General features: G+C 50.1%; 1 protein-coding gene across 1 annotated transcript in view; it reads right to left on the bottom strand.

The window, feature by feature from the left end:
• Positions 1-200: 200 nt before the first annotated feature.
• Positions 201-15,762, bottom strand: part of usp40 (ubiquitin specific peptidase 40) — a 19,631-nt gene continuing 4,069 nt past the window's right edge. Inside the window, exons 8-32 of the mRNA XM_084451262.1 lie at positions 15,615-15,725; positions 15,353-15,460; positions 14,712-14,903; positions 13,981-14,122; positions 11,923-12,004; positions 11,532-11,703; positions 10,916-11,000; positions 10,747-10,817; positions 10,223-10,641; positions 9,931-10,081; positions 8,818-8,878; positions 8,386-8,439; positions 8,161-8,249; positions 7,812-7,898; positions 7,683-7,719; positions 7,375-7,439; positions 5,549-5,623; positions 4,957-5,086; positions 4,617-4,699; positions 4,325-4,443; positions 3,915-3,980; positions 3,412-3,622; positions 2,536-2,631; positions 1,914-2,008; positions 201-1,806 (exon numbers count right to left, since the gene is read on the bottom strand). Of these exons, the coding sequence (XP_084307388.1) occupies positions 1,689-1,806; positions 1,914-2,008; positions 2,536-2,631; positions 3,412-3,622; positions 3,915-3,980; positions 4,325-4,443; positions 4,617-4,699; positions 4,957-5,086; positions 5,549-5,623; positions 7,375-7,439; positions 7,683-7,719; positions 7,812-7,898; positions 8,161-8,249; positions 8,386-8,439; positions 8,818-8,878; positions 9,931-10,081; positions 10,223-10,641; positions 10,747-10,817; positions 10,916-11,000; positions 11,532-11,703; positions 11,923-12,004; positions 13,981-14,122; positions 14,712-14,903; positions 15,353-15,460; positions 15,615-15,725 (2,919 nt within the window). The 3' untranslated portion in view covers positions 201-1,688. The remainder of the gene's footprint in view (positions 1,807-1,913; positions 2,009-2,535; positions 2,632-3,411; positions 3,623-3,914; positions 3,981-4,324; positions 4,444-4,616; positions 4,700-4,956; positions 5,087-5,548; positions 5,624-7,374; positions 7,440-7,682; positions 7,720-7,811; positions 7,899-8,160; positions 8,250-8,385; positions 8,440-8,817; positions 8,879-9,930; positions 10,082-10,222; positions 10,642-10,746; positions 10,818-10,915; positions 11,001-11,531; positions 11,704-11,922; positions 12,005-13,980; positions 14,123-14,711; positions 14,904-15,352; positions 15,461-15,614; positions 15,726-15,762) is intronic.

Below are 15,762 nucleotides of genomic sequence, written 5' to 3'. Positions count from 1 at the left end.
ATGACCCCCAAAATCATTTAATCAAAACTTTGCTCGTTTTTTTCACTTTAACATAAGAGCTTAAAATGAATAAGAGTAAAATGAATGCTCGATACAGTTTTCTATACATCATTATCCTAACCTTGTAAATGGTTGAAGGCAGTAATGACAGCTTTGAGTCAGCTTACCAGTTCAACAGTTTACTGTTTATCAATGCTCAATTCACAAACATCATTTGACACAAAAAGACACAGAGCAAAATTCCTCTGTCCTTAACCGTAAACTACAGCTCAACCCAAAATAAAACACTCTTAGTGATCCTGCATCATATAAAAACAAATACTTATTGCCAGGTTCATGTGTCATACCTGTACGGTTACGATGATATCGTTTTTGTATCAGCGTTAATAACAGGATAAACTGTTGTAACATACTGCAGCAAAGAAGCTTAAGTCAGAATCACATCATACATGCTATCGGGTGCATCTCAGTTCAGTATGTTCCCCCTAAGCCTGATTCATAGTCTATGCAAACTACACTGGCGCAGCTGTGAACGCGGGCTCTACGCGAGCGCTTGTGTAAAGTTACAACCTCGCGTAGCTTTAACGTAGCTTGCGCTAGCATAGCTTTAAGTAGCTTGCGCAGAGTAAGAATGGGCCCGTAGTGTAATGTGATCATAAATCAGGTGGTGGGCAATAGGTTGACTAATCTATTTCAGTCACTACCTAGATCTGTTTTAAACAGAATCTACAACTCCATAGAGGAACTGGCGTGGTGCTGATCTACCACAGTAGCCTACATTCCTACAAACGTAAATGATTATTTCAGCAAACCGTAAAACATCATCTCAGATTAAATACAAAATCAAGTGCTGTAGTTACATGTTACAGTATGTTTGACATTTCAAATAATCTATTCATCTATAGTTTTCAAACTCCCTGAAGTCCACACACAGATCTTTGTGCATGCAGATACAACATGATTCATTATGTAATACCGTCTGTAGGATCTGGCATTGCCACCGTGTGTGTGTTGTTACACAGAAAGCACTTGATTCACTCAGGTACACTGGCAATAATGGCTGCAAATGTAACAGAGAGCATGGCTAGACAGAACAAGAAATGAAAGGAATTAAAGGAGGAGAGAGAGAAAGAGAGAGTAATGGTATGGTGAGGTAGGAGGACTGAGCAGTGTTGGTGCTTGTCCATATTAAGGCATGCCTCAGAGGTGGGGGTGGCAGAGAGAGAGAGAGGGAGAGAGAATAAAGGCTGAATGAATGAATGAATAAATGTGAGAGTAGGTCAGAAAGGCATTATCTTGTGAAGAGTTGACAGAGAGTGGATTCGGAGAGTAATATTGCATAGATTCCAGAGTTACAGTATAAAAGAGTTCAGCAGTGTGTGTGTGTGTGTGAGAGAGAGAGTGTGTGTGTGATAATGTATTGAAAGCGTTCCCCACTTCTGCTCCGTCCTCCAATTGGACCGTTGCTGTGTCAGTATCCTAGTCCTGTACGAGCTTAGCACAGATGTGTGTGTGTGTGTGTGTGTGTGTGTGTTAGTAAAAGTGTTGGGTGCTAATCGGAGGGTTGTGGTAAGAGAATGCTTGGGGGTTGAGGATAATCCTGTTTGTTGTTGTTTTTGGCACACAAACTGATGTCCATTAGATTGTCAGTAAAGCTGTGGATGGATGAATGACTGTGGAAGGCGGGGCTATTTGAACACCCCCACGTTAATTGACAGGGCCACCTCTGGCTTTCGGGTCTTGGTTGGCCCACCCCTCTTTTCGGGTCCCACCCCCTGGATGGCCTCGGCGCCTGCTGCCTGCCCCCTAGAGGAGGAAACGGGAAACACAATTTAGAAAGAAAAAGTACCTTTAGTAACTAGTTCTTTCCATGTGTGTCAGTGGGTCAATCAATCAACGTGCAGAAGCCCCACCCTTTCCTGCGTTGCTCCGCCTCCTCCCTCAGCCTCAGCTGACCCTGTTCGTCCTGTAGGGTGCTGAAGTCGCGGTTGCTGTCAATTAACAGGTTCTGTCCAATCAGAAGACGGAAGGGTTACCATTCAACCAATGGGGTGGGGTGTTATAGAAAGCAGCCTATTTTATTGGACTCTCTCTCTCCCTGTGACTAGACCGCTTTCCATCAAAAAGATAACTCGCTCAAAATAGATGCACATCTAAAAGCTACTGTGACATCGATTGACATGTTGATTTAATACGCTCGCTAGGGGTGGATTAGTGAGTTGATTCAACATTCGTGATGGAAAAAGGTTGAAGGGATATAAGAATGTTACGTCTGCTCAGAATGTATCTATGCGCAAAATGATTTATGTTTCACGCATACCAAAGACATTCACCTCAATAGATTGGTGCATGCCCAATTCCATTCGCTACATTGTTGAGGGAAAATGCTAAATAACACGGAGCACTATTACATTGAGTTAACTTGCTAGAATTGTTCTTTTAATGGAAAACTCAAATTTTTATTGATTTAGGTGTTAATTCGTTTGAAAATCGTATGAAAAAACGGCTACTGATGTGCCGATATGCATCAGTTACCTTGACGCCAATGATGTCGCCGTCTTTGAGGTGAAACGGGGCGCCCAGCAGAGACTCCGCCTTCTTCTTCTTCTTCCGCCTGGACAGCTGCTGGCTCTGTTGGCCACACGGGAGGGAGACGGCCGGTGGTTACGAGGCAGGAGAGGGGAGACGTCAACACGCTGAGACTGCACACCGACTAGGACCTGCAGCTGTCACACTGACTAGGACCTGCAGCTGTCACACTGACTAGGACCTGCAGCTGTCACACCGACTAGGACCTGCAGCTGTCACACTGACTAGGACCTGCAGCTGTCACACTGACTAGGACCTGCAGCTGTCACACCGACTAGGACCTGCAGCTGTCACACTGACTAGGACCTGCAGCTGTCACACCGACTAGGACCTGCAGCTGTCACACTGACTAGGACCTGCAGCTGTCACACCTACTAGGACCTGCAGCTGTCACACTGACTAGGACCTGCAGCTGTCACACTGACTAGGACCTGCAGCTGCCACACTGACTAGGACCTGCAGCTGTCACACTGCCTAGGACCTGCAGCTGTCACACTGACTAGGACCTGCAGCTGCCACACTGACTAGACCTGCAGCTGTCACACTGACTAGGATCTGCAGCTGTCACACTAGGACTGATCTTTAGAAGGTGAATAGCAACCACACCCCCATCTCTTTCCCATCACCACCCCACCCACCAACACCAACACACACACTCACTCACTCACTCACTCACTCACTCACTCACTCACTCACTCACTCACTCACTCACTCACTCACTCACTCACTCACTCACTCACTCACTCACTCACTCACTCACTCACTCACTCACTCACTCCTCTCTACAACCTTTCTTCTCCAATTCCCCCTCCTCCTCCTCACCCAGTTGGAGAGGGGTTCCCAGCTGTGTGTGTCTGGCTGGTGCTTGGCCAGCAGCAGGGAGTCGGGGGAGAGGCCATAGTGGGCGGCCAGCGCCGAGGATAAGGAGCGGGGGGCGGAGTCCCGGGCGGCATCCCAGACCAGCTCCTCCGGCGGGTAGTACCCCCGCTGGCCCGGCACGGCCATGTGAACACGCAGAAGCAGCTCCTTAGGCCTGGGGGGAGAGGGGGAGAGAGGAGAGGGGGAGAGGAGAGGGGGAGAGAGGAGAGGGGGAGGGAGGAGAGGGGGAGAGGAGAGGGAGAGAGGAGAGGGGGAGAGGAGAGGGAGGTAGAGAATGGGGAGAGAGAGGCAGAGGAAAAGAAATAAACAGTCAAACTAGGAGGGTGGGAGAGCGTGAAGGAGGTGGAGCCTCATTCTCAGGATTTGGAGACACTGTACGCGGTGGCGCCGCCCACTGATCGCCTGTCTGAGGCGGAGCTCACTGTCCGGCGGATGGTGGAACCTACCCAAGATCCTCCTCTCGCAGAAGACGCTGCACACATAGCTCCGCCCCGCTGGTCAGCTTCAGCTTCCTGGAGGAGGAAGGGAGTGGAGACGTAGTCATGGGAACAGGGAGGTGGTAGTCATGGGAACAGGGAGGCGGTAGTTATGAGAGCAGGGAGGCGGTAGTGAGGTAGGTAGCAGAGCGCTGGTAGTCATGGGAACAAGGAGGCAGTAGTCATGGGAACAGGGAGGCGGTAGTGAGGTACATAGCGAAGCACTAGTAGTCATGGGAACAGGGAGGTGGTAGTCATGGGAACAGAAAGGCGGTAGTCATGGGACCAGGGCAGCGGTAGTCATGGGAACAGGGAGGCGGGAGTCATGGGAAGAAGAGTCAGTACTGAGGTAGGTAGAGGAGCACTGGTAAGAACTGGACCTGAGAGTCAGCTGGGGTCCTCTGAGGATGCGGCCCAGTCTCTGTCCATCCTTCTGCCACACACGCAGGAAGCCAGGGGTGGGCACACACACACCCTCCAGGGCTGGCAGAGTCAGCACCTACACACACACACACACACACACACACACACACACACACACAGGAAATACAGATTCATGATAAATCAGAGAGAATTATGACACACACACACACGACACGACAGACAGACAGAAAGACAGACAGACAGAGTCATACACAAACACACACACACAAACACACACACACACACTACCTGAGTCTTCAGGTCCTCCAGCGTGGCCTCCTCTGTGATCTCCACCTGTCCGACAATCCTCAGCTCTGACATGGCCCCTCCCACTGGACACATACACAACAAGACTCACCCACAGAAGGCTCTTCAAGTGCATGTGTGTGTGTGTGCATGTGTGTATGTGTGCATGTGTGTGTGTGTTAGTGAGTGTGTGTGTGTGTGTGTATGTGCACGTGTGTGTATGTGCACGTGTGTGTACGTGTGTGTGCACGTGTGCGTGTGCGTGTGACAATGTGTGTGTGTGTGTGTGCACGTGTGTGTATGTGTGTGTTTGTGAGTGTGTGTGTGTGCGTGTGTATCTCACCAGCCGTCATGACCTCCAGCCTATGGTCTTCTGCTGTTCGCCCGGCGGTGTGGTTGACCTCTGTTTCCATGGAGACCACTGTGTTGTCAGTTGGAGGCACATACAGCCACACAGACAGCTTGAGAAAACCCTGAGGACAGACAGAGGGAGGGAGCGAGACAGGGGGAGATACAGAAAGAGAGGGAGGGAGGGAGAGAGGGAGGGAGGGAGAGGAAGATAGAGAGAATGAGAGAGGAGGAGAGATAGAAAGAGAGAGTAGGAGGGAAAGAGAAAGGGGGAGAGAGAGAGGGGAAGAGAGAGAAGGATAGGAAGACAGAGTGAGAGAGAGGGAGAGACAGACAAAGAGAGAGAGAGATAGGGAGAGAGAGAGAGACAGAGGGAGCGAGAGACAGAGAGAGATAGAGACAGAGTGAGAGGGAGAGAGACAGAGGGAGCGAGAGACAGAGATAGAGAGAGATAGGGAGAGACAGTTAGAGAGTGAGGGACAGTAAGACAGAGAGACAGCGAGAGAGAGTAATGTCAGGAGTGTGTATGAATACACACAGACTACGACAGGCTGAAAGCCCTCATATTGAGCAGGAAGTCAGGGTACCTTGGGAGGAAGCCGTCCCTCAGTCACCACCAGGGTGTCTCCATGACAGATCTTCAGCTCTGAGAGAGGGGCATCCTGGGACACGGAGGGAGAGACGAGCTTGAACTGGGATATACACTATACGGACAAAAGTATTGCACACCTTTTAAACATTGAATTCAGGTGTTTCATTCAGTCCCATTGCCACAGGTGTATAAAATCAAGCATCTAGCCATGCACTCTGCCTCTACATCAACTGTAAGTGGTATTATAGCAAAGTGGAAGCGTTTAGGAACCACAGCAACTCAGCCCTGGAGTGGCAGATGTGAATGCTAGATTTAATTTGGATATCTAGAAATGAATAAAGAGTCAAATGTTTTGCCGAGCTTCGATCCGATAGTACAAAGACTGGTTCTTTATTCCAAAAATACATACAGTTGCAACTGGGCTCTTGAATGGAACACAAAAACAGCGCTTCACCCAAGAACCGAAGAACTCTGTTCTGCACCGGTCTTAAATTCAAAGTTAGGCCCGGATATGATGTTTCTAGGATCTGATTGGCTAACCCATCATTTACACACCATCAACAATGCCGATACATCATCAACAATGGCGAATTAACAGGGTCAAAAGTTCAACAAGTGGTACAACAGAGTGATATGATCAAATGGTTCTGGAAAGACCATGACACCACAGTTTAGTAAACACTAGGATCATAAACCTAGCTTAAAATGAGGTTTGTAGGTTGCAACAAGGGTGGCCAGGGCAGTAAAGAACAGCTGAAACTTATCTCTTTGTGTAGGCCCTGAAATTTCTATCACACAGACCACTTAAAGATACAGAGTGGGGTCACCGAGTGCTGAGGCGCATAGTGCATAAAAATCCCCAACGATCTGCTGACTCAATAACTGCAGAGTTCCAGACCTTCTCTGGCGTTAACATCAGCACAAAAACTGTGCGCCGGCAGCTTAATGACATGGGTTTCCATGGCCGAGCAGCTGCATGCAAGCCTTACATCACCAAGCGCAATGCCAAGCGTCGGATGGAGTGGTGTAAAGCACGCCGCCACTGGACTCTGGAGCAGTGGAAACGGGTTCTGTGGAGTGACGAATCATGCTTCTCTATCTGGCAGTCTGATGGACGAGTCTGGGTTTAGCAAATGCCAGGAGAATGTTACCTGCCTGACTGCATTGTGCCAACTGTAAAGTTGGGTGGAGGAGGGATAATGGTCTGGGGTTGTTTTTCTGGGATTTGCCTAGCCTCATTAGTTCCAGTGAAGGGAAATGTTAATGCTTCAGCTTACCAAGACATTTTGGACAATTCTATGCTTCCAACTTTGTGGGGAAGGCCTTTTTCTGTTCCAGCATGACTGTGCCCCACAAAGCAGGGTCCATAAAGGCATGGTTGGGTGAGGTTGGTGTAGAAGAACTTGACTGGCCCCCACAGAGCCCTGACCTCAACCCCATCGAACACCTTTGGGATGAACTAGAACGGAGATTGTGAGCTAGGCCCTCTCGTCCAACATCAGTGTCTGACCTCACAAATGCTCTTCTGGATGAACGGGTAAAAATTCCCAAAAATCTTGTAGAAAGCCTTCCCAGAAGAGTGGAAGCTGTTATAGCTGCAAAGGGGGGACCATCTCCATATTAATGCCTATGAATTTAGTATGGGATGTCATAAAAACTCCTGTAGGTGTAATGTGTAGGTGGCTCAATACCTTTGTCTATATAGTGTATCTCTATGGAGACACAGATATATGCTGGACAGAGAAGGGCGGAGGGCGGGATGTGATAAGATATGTGAGATGAGATGTGATGATGTCAGAGCTCATCTGATTGGTTACTCACCTCATCCATCAGAGCCTCTCCCACCTCCTCACACCAGTCCAGCTTCCTCAAATGCCAACAGGCCCCTAAACACAACACACAGTCAATACACACACAACACGCCCACAGTCAATACACACACAACACACACAGTCAATACACACAAAACACATACAGTCAATACACACACAACACACCCACAGTTAATACACACAAAACACACACAGTCAATACACACACAACACACACAGCGAGCATACTCAAAATTCAAATCAACCCCCCCCCCCAATTTTTTGGGGGCCAAAATACAAACTACTAATACAAAGTACCTTCAAGTCCTGCCGCTTCCAGCATCGCCTTGAGACACTGAAACAACAAAATATTAAGAGGACTTCAGTTTAGATACAGTAACATACATTACAGTACACACACACGCACGCACGCACACACACACACACCTCCTTCACTGTGCTGCTCTGCTCCACTAGGATGTCCCCCTCCAGGCCAATTGAGGGCGCTGTGCCCACAGTGAAGTGCAGGAACAGCTGCAGCGGACACAGGAAATACCACCACATCCATCATCAGTTAATTACATTTACAAGGGCACAATCTAGGATGTAGGATCAGCTAAATCAGCTAATCACATAGTGTAAACCAAACCAGTGGTATCACTGTCAGTCTACAAAGATACAACATCGTATTATAAGCCCCAGTGGCTAGCGGTCCTATTGAGTAGCGACTTCGGTACTCCGTGGTGAGGCGCCAGGAACCGGAAGTGAGGCAACATGAACAGGAAGTGAGACATACCTGCGTGGCTCTTGGGGCGGCTCCAGGACAGAGGACCAGAGAGGTCATGAGCCTGACCCCAGCATCCCGAACACTGAGGTCTTCACACACTGTGGGAGAGAACACACACACACACACACACACTCAGCATGTGGTGGCTATCGTGACCACTGAGTTTTATCATGGCTAGAGGCGGAGCCCTAGTTGGGATGCCACTGAAAGGTGAAAGGTCATAGGTGACAGTACCTGGAGGTAGCAGCTTCCCTCTGCCGTCTACCTGCCTCAGACAGCAGGCCACACCTGTAGAGACGACAGCATTAGAGACAGACAGCTAGCTGTCCCAGGACCCAAACACACACACACACACACACACACACACACACACACACACACACACACACACACACACACACAGTAGTAATAGCTATAGCTGGACCTTATACACACACTTTGCCATTTTGCCATTTCCTCAAGGCATAATTAAGCAGCGCCCCACTAAAGAACACCATCCTAACACTTCCCTTTAACCTCTCAGCTCCATGCTTTTTGTTTTGAAGTGCGTTCCTATGTCTGGATTCGGTGAACCTGCGTTAATATGTTCTGTGAACTTGTGTTAATATGTGCCTGGCAGGACTCACAGTGGTATTGGTAGACCGTGAACGAACGAAGACCTCTGACCTGTGAGCTGGTCCTGAAGCTGGAGCTCCTCGATGGCCCTCTGTTTCACCTCAGACAGCAGCTGCCGGGGGCAGAGGAACACACACCCCTTAACACACACCTTTCTGTTTTACTTTCATTTAAAGCGGCAATAATTGATTTCCTACTGCTTGATGGCAGTAAGAGACTGGTTTACAAACGAACGGCGTAAACGTATAATGTGTACGTTTAAGGTACAGGGGCGGAGCAAAGTTACGGGCCGTAATTTGACAACACAGGCAGAAATGCTGGAATAACAAGACCTGGCGACTAGTAGGGGTGAGCCATTGAAGTAGGACGCTATGGCTCAATGAAAGAATCTCATGTTAAGTGGTTGTAATTAGTTTTGACAAAATGTGAAAAAGTTGGTTATTGCAGCTTTAACCTTTACTTGGACCTGGCTGAGAAAGGCAGCCACCTGTTCTGGGAAACATCCTAACGCTCAGATGTGATATAATCTCACATGGGATCTGGGTGATATAATCTCTCATGGTATCTGGGTGATATAATCTCACATGGTATCTGGGTGATATAATCTCACATGGTATCTGAGTGATATAATCTCACATGGTACAGTATCTGGGTGATATAATCTCACATGGTATCTGGGTGATATAGTCTCACATGGTATCTGGGTGATATAATCTCACATGGTATCTGGGTGATATAATCTCTCATGGTATCTGGGTGATATAATCTCACATGGTACAGTATCTGGGTGATATAATCTCACATGGGATCTGGGTGATATAATCTCTCATGGTATCTGGGTGATATAATCTCACATGGTATCTGGGTGATATAATCTCACATGGTATCTGAGTGATATAATCTCACATGGTACAGTATCTGGGTGATATAATCTCACATGGTATCTGGGTGATATAGTCTCACATGGTATCTGGGTGATATAATCTCACATGGTACAGTATCTGGGTGATATAATCTCACATGGTATCTGGGTGATATAATCTCACATGGTATCTGGGTGATATAATCTCACATGGTATCTGGGTGATATAATCTCACATGGTATGTGGGTGAGAACACAGAAGTGCAGTCCAAGCGGTTGTGAGCTTGTTCTGTTCTGCTCACCATGTTTCCAGAGGCTGGAACTTTAGCCTTCCTCCTCTCCTCCTCTCCCTCCCCCTCTCCTCCTCCTCCAAGAGGTCGGTACCCCACCAACAGCCAGCGGCAGTCTGATGGTGTCGTCACGGTAACCACATCCCCACTTAGACTGAACACACTGAGGACAGACACAGAAGGAGAACCATGTTACACACACACACACACACACACACACACACACACACGCACACAGACACACATATACACACTCACACACACATATATACATATATACACACATATACACACTCACACACACCTGCTGTCGAACGAGTGTGGCTCCAGCACCAGCAGCGCGTCCCCATCCTTGAGGGCCAGCTCTCTGAGGGTGCGCTGCATGTCCTCAGGAGGAAACACCCTCCAGCCGCTCGCCCCTCCGCCCTCTCCTCCCCCCGTCCCTCCCCCCGCCCCTCCCCCCTTGGCCCCCTCCTGACACAAAAGGCTCTCCATGGGCTCCCCCAGAGCCAGCCTCACCTCTCCTAGAGTCGCCCCCCCCGCAAACCCCCGCGCTTCCCTTTTCAGGCCCGAGCCCTCCTCCTCCTCCTCCTCCCCCCCCCCTCCCCCATCCGCGCCCCGCCCTCCCCCGCTCTCAGCCTCCTCCCCCCCCAGGGAGGGCCGGACGACGGTCAGCAGCACCGGCTCCCACTCCGCTCCCGTCTGGACAGTCACGCCGCACACCTGAGGAAACAGAGGAGGGGAGGGGCGGGGGGGGTGCGACGGAACACGTCGGCCATTTTGGATCTATGCTAACCGCTAGCGGGAGCGGGTTGTGTGTTTCCTCACCTCTCTGCCGTTCCATGCAAACAGTTCAGAGTTGCTGTATATGCCCGCGCTGTACAAGGACACGTCGTCATCTGAAACACACGGACACAGACACACACACAATTCAGTAACAACTCAAAGAAACATACAGAGACATATACACACACACACACCTCTTTGCATGTCTAACCTGTGAGTGTGTTGTAGAGGTGTAGGCCAGCTGGCAGATTCTTGGCTACTGTCAGAGCCATATCCCCTTCCCAGGTCTCCTGCATCTGCAAAAACACACACACACACACACACACGCACACACACAGCGTTTCCAGTCAACCCGATTCTCCATGCACTTGCCTAGCTCAACAGTGCTTTCCGCCCCTGCGTCCTTGTTGACACATATATACGTTAGTGTGGGACGCCCCTCGTGATCGATCGTGTGTGTGTGTCGGCTCCCACGGCACCAGTTTGCTCCCGGCTCCCGGTGTCTCTGGCACTGACCAGCCAGCCTCATTCTCCTGGCTGCTATTTTCTCACTCACCGTTGGTGACCCCGCCCCCCCATACAGATGCTTGTTGATGTCGTGTGAAAAAGCGCCAGGCAGTTCCAGCTGGCCAGCCAGCTCTACGCTAGCTCTGGTCTCAAACACAGCTGTGAACACGGACGGAGTTGCGTCCTGCCACCGGAACAGCCGGGAAAGACATCAGCAAACAGAGCTGACGTTGCGATCAAGGGGTTAAATTGTAGGTTTTTCAGGGCGCAGATCAAGGGTTTAAATGTAGGTTTTTCAGGGCGCAGGTTGATGATGTTACCTGGTATATGGCCAATCGTAGGTCTCCCACAGTCTTGCGGCGATCAAAGGTGAGTGTGTTGGCCCCTCCCTGCTCTGCGTTGATTGGTTGAAGAGCTCCGTTCTCCAGCCTATAGGAGGGCGCCAGGTGTAGACGTAACTCCACTCTGTTACTGCTGGCCTCAAACTCCTCACTGAAACAGAACACACACACACACAAACACACACACACACAGACAGACACAAAAGCAAACTATTAATAAGGTTTGTTTCTGTTGAGTTTGTGTGCATGCGTATTGTCTGTGTGTGTGTGTGTGTGTGTGTGTGTTTGTGCATGCGTATTGTGTGTGTGTGTATGTGCGTGTGTGTTTGTGTGTGTGTGTGTGTGTGTGTGTGTGTGTGTGTGTGTGTACCGTCTCTGCTGCAGCTTGCTATTCTCTTCCTGGACCATCTTCAGCAGGTGAGAGGGAACTTTGTACTCAGGATTCCTCAGGGCTGCAAGTGGAACCAAAACAGTGTGTGAGAGAGAGAGAGGGAGAGGGAGAAGGAGAGGGAGAGGGAGGGGGAGAGGGAGAGAGTGTATGTGATAGAGATGTGCGGATGGAGTTCGAGCACACCCGAATCCGCGTGCACTCATCAATCATCCACCCGCCACCCACCCGACGTCATTATCTTCTAAAATGTAGAGACCCGCACCGAACCCGCCAAACATGAAGTTATTGTATTTACATTTAAATTATGTCCAGCTGTTCGTGCTCATTCGCTTTTCATTTAGGTGCATTTTCTTGACTTAAACTATTTAAAGATTATAGGCTTGCTTTCGCAGGATCTCAGTTGACGAAGTGGTCGAGTGTATTTGAGTGAGCTGCTGGCAGGTCTCGCGCTTTCTCGCAGTTGTTATAATATATAGAATTATAGTAGTTATTAAATACGAATATAACTGACAAATCCACCCGCAATCCACCCGAAATTAATCACAATGTTGATTTGTATTGGCCCACCCACCCGCGGATGCGGATATCGCAGATGTCACGGATATATCCGCAATATTGGCATCTCTAGTGTGTGAGTGTGTGTGTGGGGGGGTCAGACTTCTCTGTGACCCACTCCTCTTTTTAATCCCCCTCTCTCTCTCTCTCTAGCTATCTATTCCTCCTTTTTTTCCTCCTACTGTGTACTCCTACTTGCCAGAACTCATAAGTGCATCTCCTTTCTAAAACAAGTGACTAAGAGCCGAATGTAGTGCTGAAGGCAAAGTGCAAGAATAGCAATCTAAAAATACAATAGGTGTTTAAGAGGGAGGATCGTTGTAGTACTTCTTGAAGAGGTTAGTTTTGAGCCTGCAGCGAAAGATGCGAAGCAACTCTGCTGTCCTGACGTCAGTGGGAAGTTCGTTCCACCACTGCGGGGCCAGGACAGAGAAGAGCTGTGACCGTGACGATAACCCTAACCTAACCCAGACCGTACCTTCAGCATGCCTGAACCTAACCATAACCTAACCCAGACCCGTACCTTCAGCATGCCTGAACCTAACCATAACCTAACCCAGACCCGTACCTTCAGCATGCCTGAACCTAACCATAACCTAACCCAGACTGTACCTTCAGCAGGCCTGAACCTAACCCTAACCTAACCCAGACCGTACCTTCAGCAGGCCTGAACCTAACCCTAACCTAACCCAGACCGTACCTTCAGCATGCCTGAACCTAACCCTAACCTAACCCAGACCGTACCTTCAGCAGGGCCGAACCTAACCCTAACCTAACCCAGACCCGTACCTTCAGCATGCCTGAACCTAACCCTAACCTAACCCAGACTGTACCTTCAGCAGGCCTGAACCTAACCCTAACCTAACCCAAACCGTACCTTCAGCAGGCCTGAACCTAACCCTAATCTCACCCAAACCGTACCTTCAGCAGGCCTGAACCTAACCCTAACCTAACCCAGACCGTACCTTCAGCAGGGCCGAACCTAACCCTAACCTAACCCAGACCCGTACCTTCAGCATGCCTGAACCTAACCCTAACCTAACCCAGACCGTACCTTCAGCAGGCCTGAACCTAACCCTAACCTAACCCAGACTGTACCTTCAGCAGGCCTGAACCTAACCCTAACCTAACCCAGACCGTACCTTCAGCAGGCCTGAACCTAACCATAACCTCACCCAGACCGTACCTTCAGCAGGCCTGAACCTAACCCTAACCTAACCCAGACCGTACCTTCAGCAGGGCCGAACCTAACCCTAACCTAACCCAGACCGTACCTTCAGCAGGCCTGAGCCTAACCTAACCCAGACCATACCTTCAGCAGGGCCGAACCTAACCCTAACCTAACCCAGACCGTACCTTCAGCAGGCCTGAACCTAACCCTAATCTCACCCAGACCGTACCTTCAGCAGGCCTGAGCCTAACCTAACCCAGACCATACCTTCAGCAGGCCTGAACCTTACCCTAATCTAACCCAGACCGTACCTTCAGCAGGCCTGTGCAACAGAGTCTTCCTGTAGAACAGCATGTAGGCGCTCTCCTTCCCCTGGAACTGCTTCTCTATGTCCGCCTCCGTGATGGCCGTCACCGTGGAGTCGTTCAGATCGAACCACTGGCAACCCTGCCCCTGCAGAGAGAGACAGATGTGGAGTCGTTCACATTGAACCACTGGGCAGCCCTGCCCCTGCAGAGAGAGACAGATGTGGAGTCGTTCACATTGAACCACTGGCAGCCCTGCCCCTGCAGAGAGAGACAGATGTGGAGTCCTTCACATTGAACCACTGGGCAGCGCTGCAGAGACAGACAGACAGTTCAGATCTAACCACTGGCTGTCTTGCAGAGAGAGAAACACGTAGAGCCATTCAGATTGAACCACTGGGCAACCCTGCAGAGAGAGACAGAGGTGGAGTCGCTCAGATCGAACCACTGGGCAGCCCTCCTGAGAAAGACCGACGTGGAGTCATTCAGATTGAACCACTGGGTAGCCCTCCTGAGAGAAACAGACGTGGAGTCGTTCAGATCGAACCACTGGGCAGCCCTCCTGAGAAAGACCGACGTGGAGTCATTCAGATTGAACCACTGGGTAGCCCTCCTGAGAGAAACAGACATGGAGTCGTTCAGATCGAACCACTGGGCAGCCCTGCCCCTGCAGAGAGAGACAGACGTGGATCGTTCAGATCGAACCCCTGGACAGCCCTGCACCAGGTCTGCTGTACCTGTGGTTCTGGTCCCGTGTCCGGGCGTCGTCGGGGGTCCGGGCCTGTTCCGGGGTGGGTGTTGGCAGTGCTGTGGACCGGGTCTGGGTCGGAGCTGGGGGGCTCGGTGACCGGGCTGGGGGGATTGGCCTTCAGAGCCACTAGAGTACCGCTGGACAGCAATACAAACACATCACTATGGGACTGGAGGAACTGCATAAGGAGAGAGGAGGAGGAAGAGGAGGAGGAGGGGGAGGAGAGAAAGGGATGGAGGAGGAGGAGGAGGAATGAGCACCGGAGCAGGTGGAGAGGAGGCAGGTGAGGAGAGGAGGGAGGTGAGAAGACTTATTATTCTAGACCTTTCCGGGCTGTCATGCCATGACGTCTAGAATGCATCTTAACGCGCGCATGCTGGCCATTCTTTGGGCTTCAGACAAACAGGTCTAAACATTCTTTCATTCATGGTGCCATCAGTCTTCCTGATGAGCTGCAGTGGTTATTTTATCAATCTTTTTATTTTTTAAGTTTGTTTTTTACTGTATATACTGTTTTATGTGTCTGTAGAAGTTGAAAGCTGGCTACCGTATTGTCCCCCGGGGATACAACAGAGATCCTATAAAGACGATAATACAGATGATATTTAAGACTTGACTCTACTCTACCTTGCCTATGGGGCCGTATCGCTTCCTGAACTTCCGGCTCCAGGACGAGCCGATCTTGTCCATCAGTTTCTGCCCCAGCTGGTCCAGCAGCACCGCCTTGGAGGGCTCCTAGTGGTGGGGAGGGGAACAACAGTTTGGTCACTCGCCCAAATAGATGACGATGAAGACGACAGGTCGGTTCACAACCAAGGAGAACCTCTACAAGTCATGTTGATGTTAGGACTTAATAGCAGTCTAGGACGTGGTATTGTTGTTGTTGTACCTGGGCGATGATGGCGGTGAGCACAGACAGGGGGTCGTCCTTCTCCAGCTCTGGCTCGCTCACTCTGACCTCCGCTGTCTTCCTCTGGGCCTTGGGCTTAGACTCGTCCTCCTGAAACCCAATGACAGCGTCACGCCGTTTCAGTGGC

Source organism: Borostomias antarcticus, assembly GCF_949987555.1.
Source record: "Borostomias antarcticus genome assembly, chromosome: 16".
NCBI lineage: Eukaryota > Metazoa > Chordata > Actinopteri > Stomiiformes > Stomiidae > Borostomias > Borostomias antarcticus.
This window is presented reverse-complemented; position numbering and strand designations above follow the sequence as displayed.